The sequence below is a fragment of the Triticum aestivum genome, chromosome 6A (genome assembly GCF_018294505.1).
Source record: "Triticum aestivum cultivar Chinese Spring chromosome 6A, IWGSC CS RefSeq v2.1, whole genome shotgun sequence".
Classification (NCBI taxonomy): Eukaryota; Viridiplantae; Streptophyta; class Magnoliopsida; order Poales; family Poaceae; genus Triticum; species Triticum aestivum.
Genome location: NC_057809.1, coordinates 597695988 through 597705611, shown reverse-complemented (window position 1 = coordinate 597705611; position 9624 = coordinate 597695988). Strand labels below are relative to the sequence as shown.

General features: G+C 42.8%; 1 protein-coding gene across 5 annotated transcripts; it reads right to left on the bottom strand.

Annotated features, from left to right (window-relative positions):
* Nucleotides 1-737: 737 nt before the first annotated feature.
* Nucleotides 738-4204, bottom strand: LOC123128835 (putative FBD-associated F-box protein At5g53635). Of its 5 annotated transcripts, XM_044548937.1 has the most exons (6): nt 3900-4204; nt 3444-3810; nt 2913-3359; nt 2332-2484; nt 2075-2243; nt 958-1302 (listed from the first exon to the last, which is right to left on the bottom strand). In XM_044548937.1, the coding sequence occupies exons 2-6, from the start codon at nt 3786-3788 to the stop codon at nt 1223-1225; spliced, it is 1194 nt and encodes a 397-aa protein (XP_044404872.1). In that variant the 5' UTR covers nt 3789-3810; nt 3900-4204; the 3' UTR covers nt 958-1222. The 5 variants fall into 5 exon arrangements, 3 of the variants coding, with proteins under 3 accessions (XP_044404872.1, XP_044404869.1, XP_044404870.1); XR_006463458.1 differs by having other exon boundaries at nt 738-1302; nt 2075-2232; nt 2937-3810; XR_006463457.1 differs by having other exon boundaries at nt 2075-2232; nt 2913-3810.
* Nucleotides 4205-9624: the final 5420 nt, after the last annotated feature.

Sequence of the window (9624 nt, the reverse complement as noted above, 5' to 3'; positions counted from 1 at the left end):
CTGCACGGAATTAACTAGCTCTTAAATTATTTGAGGTAACTTACATGTAGCAAACACATTATTTTTCACAAGGTCAAGTCAACATGAAAATTCTAGTGTTTCATTTGTTTTGTTCTTCCTCAGCTCCTTTTTATGCGGTTTTCTGCCGACGGTGTTGTGGCGAGCGACGGATGATTTTGCCTCACATAATAAAGCTGTTTGAGCCAAACACAGCACTTGTATTGCTTTTGTTTTTCTTTGTGGGGAAATTTGCATGTCTGTTGTAAGTGTAACATCTAAACTCTAATCATTTTATTTATGATCGATAAGTACAGATCGCCCTAGTCCTTATAACAGATAAGAAATGTTTGATGAACCTAAGTCGGAAATGAAGCAGCATTATGAGTTGCAATTTTCAAGCCACGCATGTCCAGAATGCAACTGCCATAAAGACTACTACTCCCTCCCTTTCTAAATACTCCCTCCGTCCGGAAATACTTGTCATCAAAATGAATAAAAGGGGATGTATCTAGACGTATATTAGTTCTAGACACATCCCTTTTTATCCATTTTGATGACAAGTATTTTCGGACGGAGAGAGTATAAGCCTTTTTAGAGATTTCAATATGGGTTGCATACGGAGCAAAATGAGTGGATCTACACTCTAAAATACGTCTATATACATACATAGGTAGTCTATATTGAAATCTCTAAATAAAATTATATTTAGGAACAGAGAGAGTACAAGGCAGTCAAGATGAGGTATAAATAGATGCTTCTCATCTTGTGATTCAGTATCAATATATCAAGAAGAATTTTGCATCAAGCTGAGCAGACCATTTAGACAAAAAAATTGTTTTGCCTGGCCTTTGTTTCTGTCAGGGCGGTTCTTTTCTCCAGCAAACTTCCTGGGTGGTGCGATCAGACAGGCAAACTCGAAGATTTGAAACACAGACACTGCAACAGGGTAAGAGAAGATGCAACAAAAGGTGTTATCCCCTGGTTTTAAACCAAGCTCAGGTCCAACTACTCATCCAAAAGAATGCCCAGCAGTTAAAATCCATTTTCATGAGTTTCGCCAAACAACAAACACGCAGGCTTCCAGTACAGTACCAAAGGATAGAAAGCTGGAAACTGAATATGGTGGTAACAACTAATAGGACTGTCGTTACAGACATATTCAGAGAGACATGAGGCTTCAGACCACCATCACAAGCGAGCATGTGTCAGATCTCAAGCGCTGTCACGGGTGGAAACTGGAGAGTCCGCCTGGTTCCGTGGTAGACCGAGGCAAGGGACGCATAGGCTTCTGGAAACTGAAACCTATACAAAACATGACGATGCAATAAGTTTGGTTTCAAATTCCAAGATCTCCACTAACATAGACGGATAATAGCTTGGCGAGCAGTTTGATGTAGAGGAACTATCATGCAACTTGAACAAGTGTTTTTTTTCTCAATGTGGCATCGACCAAATTTTATTTTTTTACACAAAAGTTTAGCATTGTGACAGCAACATATTACATATATGATCACTCAGATACATCAGCACTCAAGAGGGTTTCAGACTTCAGACACTAGTGAGACAGGCATGCAATTTGGCCATCAAACACTAGTCATGAAACTGACAACAGGCTAGTAACAACAGTGAAACAAATGAGGCAGTACACTATCACCCCTCAGTTGAAGATTTTTACAAAATTTAATGTGTCAACTAGAACAAGAGCAAAGATAAAACTCAATTTCAAGACGAAAATGACTACTATTTCCATCAGTAATTAAACAGTAAAAGAACACAGGATCAAACCCAAATGATTTTTGCATGGATGGAACAGATTTACAGACACAACAGATTTATAGGCACAACGGCAACGGTAACTATTGTATTATCACCAGTAATAACAAAGCAATTAATTTCGGTGAAACCTAACAGTCGTTCTGAACTACGCCAGCACACAATCCAATAATGGACACTGAATATAAATAGATTTCAAAAGGGTCTCATAAACTCTTGAGTGTTATTTAATTCCAACAGAGATGATAAAACAAGTAGGAATATCATAGGAAAAAATAAAAAAATGACAAAGGTTACTTACGGTGAGTGATGCTAATTTGATCACGAAGTATGCCACATTTACTCAAGAACTTCAGAATTTTGTGAACTCCCTCATCGACCTTTCTACATTCAATGTTGACAACCTTAAGGTGCGAGCATACAAATGATTGCTCTATCTTTTCTTCTGCTCCTGTTGCTCTAACGAATTTCCATGATACAATTTAGTTAGATCAACAGAATATACATAATAGTTCCTTTAACAGTACAACAATGTCTTCATATATATATAGGTTATACCTCAGTGCTACCAAGCTGAAGAGTGAGCACCTCAAGAACTGGAGAGTGTTGGAGAATGCACGGTAGGTCAATAGTCGTAAACCACTCATTGAGTGATAGAGTCTTTAGTTTGTCAAATATGGGGCAGCATTCTAAATCCCATCTATAGATAAACTGCACAAATAGCAAGCAAACAAAATGGAACTTTAAGACTCTAGAAGAAATAATTTCCGGTAGTAGGAACATTGGGTAGATACTTTAATTTCAAACTACCAAATAGCAAAGGAACAAAAAAGAACAGTGAGACTCAAGAAGGCGAAACAATTTAAGTAAGCAGGAAGTTTGGGACTTTGGGTAGATACTTTAATTTTAGGCATAAAGAAAGACAGAACTACAGCTCAAGCCCTGGAAATACATTTTATCCAATCAAGCTACAATGTTATTAAAATTATTAATTTAAAACCCATTGGTGGAGATAAAAGTAGCAACCTGTGGTAATGAGAACATGTATATGCAGGTCTAACAGTGGACAGAGATGTTACAGAGAATCCATGGGTGGCACATAACAACAAGAGTAAAAAAGGAAGTAAGTGTAAATGTACCAGTTCGAAATAAGTATCGCCTACCAACTCCAAATTCACAGCATTGGACAAACCATGGAGAAGCACACCCTCATCAACTGGATAAGCATGACAGCTACAGTCCTCATACTCACAGTTCTGCCGGTTACTATGACAAGAATCATAGCAACTATTGTGAAGCCAAACATAAGCTGTTTCTAGAGATGGCATGTATTCAAGTGAAGGGGTCAAGCCATCAAAATTATCAAGTTGCAGTGAGATAAGACCCGGAGCAAATATCCGAATGTGAAACTTCATAGGGAAGGAACAAAAGTCGGTAATGCAGAGACGCTTTAGCGATTTGGAAGATATCCTGCGTGCATCAATGTTGCAATCTTGCATCTCTAGTTCCTCCAATACCGAGCAGCGCGAGAAATTCAGAGTGGAGCGTTTTAATTCAAACCGCTCAAGGTGTAGGATCTTCAAGTGCTGAGAGATGAGAGGCGCATCAAGTATTAGTGGCTCAAACTCAAAGTCTTTGTCAACAGCAACACTGAGTAGGAGCTCCTTAACTTGGCACTTCAGAGCGTACTCGATCAACAGAATGGTATTTGTGTATGTGCGCTCCTCCACGTCATCGAGACAGGCAACAATCTTGCACTTGTCGAGAGGTGAGTTCCCACGGATGTGGATGAAGAGCTTCACCAGCTGTTTGAAACGTTCAGAGCTCGGGAAACTCGACTGGTCAAAGATGAGGGGCAGGCTGGTGGTGCGCCTCCAATGGTCACGCCACCCAGTGTCGAGCACGCAAGTCTGCAGGGCATCAGCAGCAGGCAGAAAGGACAAGACGTGCCGGAGGAGGTCGTCGGTGAGGTCGCCGAAGTGACCCTTGCCGCTCGCCGCGGTCTTGTTGAGCATTCCGTCGAACAGGTGACGCGCCCTGCGGGAACGGAAGGAAGAAGGAATCAGCAGAATAAAAAGGGGGGAATGCAGCATCACCAGATCGGGGAATCCAGCAGGCAGCATCACCTGAGCTCGACCCGTGAATCCAAGAGCAGGCGGGCACCGATTTGTCCGGCCCAAGTCAGCGCCGAAGTCTCCAAGCTCGTCGAGGAGCTCCCGCGGCCAGGCCCTGCCCCGATTTCTTCCGGAGCCGCCGCGCCCGTGAGCGAGAGGGGGGTGGGGCAAGCAGACGAGCAGTTCGAAGGCGGAGCAGGTGGGGCGGGATTCAACAGTGAGGAGGAGGAGCGCCGCCGCGGGTGGATACTGGAAAGTGAAAATGGCCGCGGCGTTGGCGCTGTGGTGACGGATGCATAATCCTATTTTGTCTAATGTGTTTGGTTGCCCGTACCGATTTGGCCGTGTTTGCATAGACGTCTTCAGATGGGTTTGACCGAGAAAAAACAGCCTATAAACCATCAACTGCGCATTGTTTGGTTACCCGTATATAGATTGACTTTATAGGGAAACAAATGTTGACCGTTGTTTGGTTGGCCGCATAACATTAGGCGTACATAGGACACGCTATTTGGTTGCAACCTGCATTAAATGGTGTCACAACTTCTCACTAGTGATGACCTTACCACACACGATTTTAACAGTTTCACTCCTAGCTACGAACAAATTACGGTTCATCCTAGCTATTATCAAATGGCAGTACACATTATTAAGAGCCAAATGGCCGAATGGAAAAAGTTCATCATCCCTCTTCTTTCTCTTACCTCTTCCGTTGTTCCTTTTGTTCCTGTTTGTTTTCCTCTTCTTTGGTTGTTGCTTCCTCTTCTGCTACTGCTCTTGCTCTTCTTCTTCTTCAGATCCTTGTCTGACTTCTGTTATCCCATACTGTATGTGCCCACTTCAGCCTTTTGTTCTTTCAGGCTTCGTTGTCAAATGCCTCAACACCATGGCCATCAAGGTCAAGATCCTTAGGCGTCACCTCTTCCTCCTCGGACACAAGTTCATCAATGCCCCATTGGAGGATCCAAGTATGCAGAATGCAACATGCAAGAACAAACCTGGCCTAGGTAGGGTAAGGGTGGAATGGCTTCTGATCCAGAATCTTAAACCTGTTCTTCAGAGCTCCAAATGCCCTCTCAATTGTTACTCTAAGGCTGGAGTGTCTGAGATTGAACAGTTCCTGGGGAGTCCTAGCATAGTTCCTATCAAAGAACTCGTTCAGATGGTATCTAGTTTTCCTGAAGGGTGGAAGAACACCTGGCCGACATGCATAGCCAGCATCTCCTAGGTAGAATTTGCCATCAGGGATGTTGATGCCATCAGGACGACTGATGTTGTCACTGAGTATGTTAGCATCATGTGATGACCCTTCCTAGCCAGCCATCACATAGGTGAACTTCAGATCAAAGTCAACAACAACAAGCACATTCTGGCTTGTGTAGTGCTTCTTCCCCCTGAATGTCACAGCTTGTGACCTCGACACTCTGGCAGTGACATGAGTACCATCTATTGTCCCAATGCAATCCTGAAATGGCAATACAATATTGTGTTAGTGCTCACCTTGAACTATCCAAGCATATCAAGCAATGAACTACGTACTTTAGTGCTCACCTTGAAGTATGGATACCATCTTGGGCTTGTGCAAATCTTGGTAGGAGTCCAGCCAGTTGGTGACTTGATCATCTCTCTGATGTCTACTACGCAACCTTCTTCTTGTAGACGTTGTTGGGCCTCCAAGTGCAGAGATTTGTAGGACAGTAGCAAATTTTCCTCAAGTGGATGACCTAAGGTTTATCAATCTATGGAAGGCGTAGGATGAAGATAGTCACTCTCAAACAACCCTGCAACCAAATAACAAAGAGTCTCTTGTGTCCCCTACACACCTAATATAATGGTAAATTGTATAGCTGCACTAGTTCGGTGAAGAGATGTGATACAAGTGTAATATGGATGGTAGATATAGGTTTTTATAATCTGAAAATATAAAAACAGCAAGGTAACTAATGATAAAAGTGAGCACAAATGGTATTGCAATGCTAGGAAACAAGGCCTAGGGTTCATACTTTCACTAGTGCAAGTTGTTTCAACAATAATAACATAATTGGATCATATAACAATCCCTCAACATACAACAAAGAGTCACTCCAAAATCACTAATAACGGAGAACAAACGAAGAGATTATTGTAGGGTACGAAACCACCTCAAAGTTATCCTTTCTGATTTATCTATTCAAGAGTCCGTAGTAAAATAACACGAAGCTATTCTTTCCGTTCGATCTATCATAAAGTTCGTACTAGAATAACACCTTAAGACACAAATCAACCAAAACCCTAATGTCACCTAGATACTCCAATGTCACCCCAAGTATCCGTGGGTATGATTATACGATATGCATTCATCTATTCAACCAACACAAAGAACTTCAAAGAGTGCTTCAAAGTTTCTATCGGAGAGTCAAGACGAAAACGTGTACCGACCCCTGTGCATAGATTCCAAAGATCACGAAACCCGCAAGTTGATCACTAAAATAGCTATACTCTTATATAGTGTATGAATAGGGAGGGATATAGACCGTTGGATCTTTATGATCCGATGGCTTACATTCAATAGATGTAACTAGAGGACTACGTGGCCAAATATGCATCATTGGATAGGACAATTCGACGGCCCACATAGCTGTGATTCGCGGTGGGGGGGCATCGCTGCCCTGCCAGCCTTCCACCTGGTGTGGGAGTTAAAAAGATTACTTTAATGCACATACATGTACCTTGTCTCAAAAAACAAAAGGTGTACCACCAATTTAACAAGTCCAGATGGAGGCCCTAATAAAAAAAGTCTGGATGCATAATTCGTTGCAAGCCTAAAATACAAGATACCGAAATATGGTGCATGCAGGAAGTGAATAAGAACCTTTCGAAAAAGAAAATAAAGAAGAAATTAAATTTTGAACAAATTTCTATTCTCTATAATTCGAGAACTTTTCATTTCTTAAGTTAAAAAAATGAACTTTTCATTTCTGAAGTAAAAAAAATTATTTCTTAATGAGCCAACTTACACACAATGATGCCCAAAAAATGTATACATCTACCCAATTTTGCATATAATGGATATACCTGATATCCCTATTTTGTTACTACCCTGAGATATCACATCTATTTTTTGATAGCATAGTTTGACCTGATTTTTTTAGGATCATTTTACGTGATAAATTATCCCCACCAAAAAACTGAAATTATGAAAAATATTCACTAATATGTTTTCTTAATGCAATCTTTTCAATCAAAGTTGGTACTACATGCGAAGCATGTGCCATTTGCTAGTACATCAAGTGAATCAATAGAATACCCCATTGTCATCACGGGTATCCCACGCAAGGCGTACATCAAGTGTTCTCAAATCCTTAAAGACTCAATTCGATAAGATAACTTCGAAGTGAAAACTCAATCCATTACAAGAGAGTAGAGGAGGAGAAACATCATAAGATCCAACTATAATAGCAAAGCTCGCGATACATCAAGATCGTGCCAAATCAAGAACCCGAGAGAGAGAGAGAGATCAAACACATAGCTACTGGTACATACCCTCAGCCCCGAGGGGGAACTACTCCCTCCTCATCATGGAGAGCACCGAGATGATGAAGATGGCCACCGGTGAGGGATCCCCCTCCGGTAGGGTGCCGGAACAGGGTCCTGATTGGTTTTTGATGGCTATAGAGGCTTGCGGCGGCGGAACTCCCGATCTAGGTTATTTTCTCGAGGTTTCTGTATTTATAGGAATTTTTGGCATAGGTCTCACGTCACGGGGTCTCCGTGTCGTCCACGAGATAGGGTGGCGCGCCCAGGGGGTAGGGCGTGCCCCCCGCCCTCGTGGACGGCTCAGGACTCTTCTGGCTCCGGGGGCTTCTTTTGGTCCATAAAAAATCATTAAAAATTGGCATGTCAATTGGACTCCGTTTGGTATTTCTTTTCTGTAAAACTCAAAAACAAGGAAAAAAACAGAAACTGGCACTGGGCTCTAGGTTAATAGGTTAGTCCCAAAAATCATATAAAATAGCATATAAATGCATATAAAACATCCTAGATGGATAATATAATAGCATGGAACAATAAAAAATTATAGATACGTTGGAGACGTATCACTCTCCTCTGAGCTCCCCAATAGTGGATAACCCTGAACCTCTGGTTAGCCAATAATATGAAGGAGCATGGCGACTTGCTCTCCCACACTGGTGTGGATGCTATCTTCTAGCAGCCCCTAGTCCTGAAGGCCTGAACAAGTCTGGCAAATGGTGCTCTTTTCATTCTAAGCATCCATAGAGCCTCTGTGTCGTTGTGGTTGTATATGTAGTTCAGATTGGCGATTCTCTCCTGCTCCCGCATAAGCATTCGAGCATATCTGTTGACAGTTCTCTCAGCACGACGAACAACTCTCTTGTACATGAACATGACATGTGCCTGAATCACAACTATCAGTGCTCCTGTCAGGCCGAGGGTTGCTTTAAGCTTCGTGCGAATGTGACCAAGGTTGAGGGCTGCTTTAAGCTTCGTGCGAATGCCAGCTAGCCCACTGCGTTCGCAACCAAACGCACATTTCGTGGTCCAACTGGGCCTGATTGCGATTTTGTGGGCAACCAAACGCATCCTTAGACTCTCACCTTACTTACGCCAACTGGTGCCTTTCTCTGAGAGTGCTTTCATCCAATTCAAAAGCATACAAGGCCATTTAGAATATACATTTTACATCTATACAAGGCCATCAGCAATAATCGAGGCAAAATTAACGATATTTCCTCGTACTAGTAACATGTTTAATACTTGTATGCATGTAGTCATAATGATAGTCAGCTATTTTCTCCACTCAGTTTCCTTGCATGCATAGTGGCAGAGCCAGGAAAATCAAATGAGGGGGCCCGAGGGCTGTTAAACTGTGTTGGGGAGGGCCAACACATGAAAATACACCATTTTAGCAACAGATAATCACTTGCTCACATGCACATTAGGCTAAAATGAGGGATGTTAGGGGGGCCAGGGCCCCTGCTGGTCCCCCTGTCTCCGCCACTGTGCATGCATGCGGCGTATTAATGATCCCGGTAAACAAAAAGAAAAGCCAACTTACAAAACAAGCATTAAATTTTATATTGATACCTGTAATCTAAGTGTGTGGCTTTGTATGTAAAAATGGAGGGATTGACTTTTTTTTGGTTAAGAATGTCGTCAGTAACCTGCATAAACATAAGGAGCCTGGTCTATTCATGCAGCTATACATCACGGGCGCCTTTAACTCGGTGTCTTGGATTTATTGACTGGAAGTTGGGAGATATGTGGATTTTGGCAGCTAGTGGTGTGATATCATTTGTCTGCTCTAGGCTACTACTTCCTCCTGGGGCATGGCTGTTGGGGAACGTTGCAGAAAATAAAAAAATTCTACGCTTCACCAAGATCAATCTATGGAGTCATCTAGCAACGAGAGAGAGAAGTGCATCTACATACCCTTGTAGATCGCGAGCGGAAGCGTTCAAGTGAACGGCGTTGATGGAGTCGTACTCGTCGTGATCCAAATCTCCGATGACCAAGCGCCGAACGGACGACACCTTCGTGTTCAACACATGTACGGTTGGGGAAGACGTCTCCTCCTTCTTGATCCAGCAAGGGGAAAGGAGAGGTTGATGGAGATCCAGCAGCACGACAGCGTGATGGTGGAAGTAGCGGGATCCCGGTAGGTCTTCGCCAAGCGCAAGCGGGAAGGAGAGGTGTTACGGAGGGAGAGGGAGGCGCCAGGAGCAAGGGTGCGGCTGCC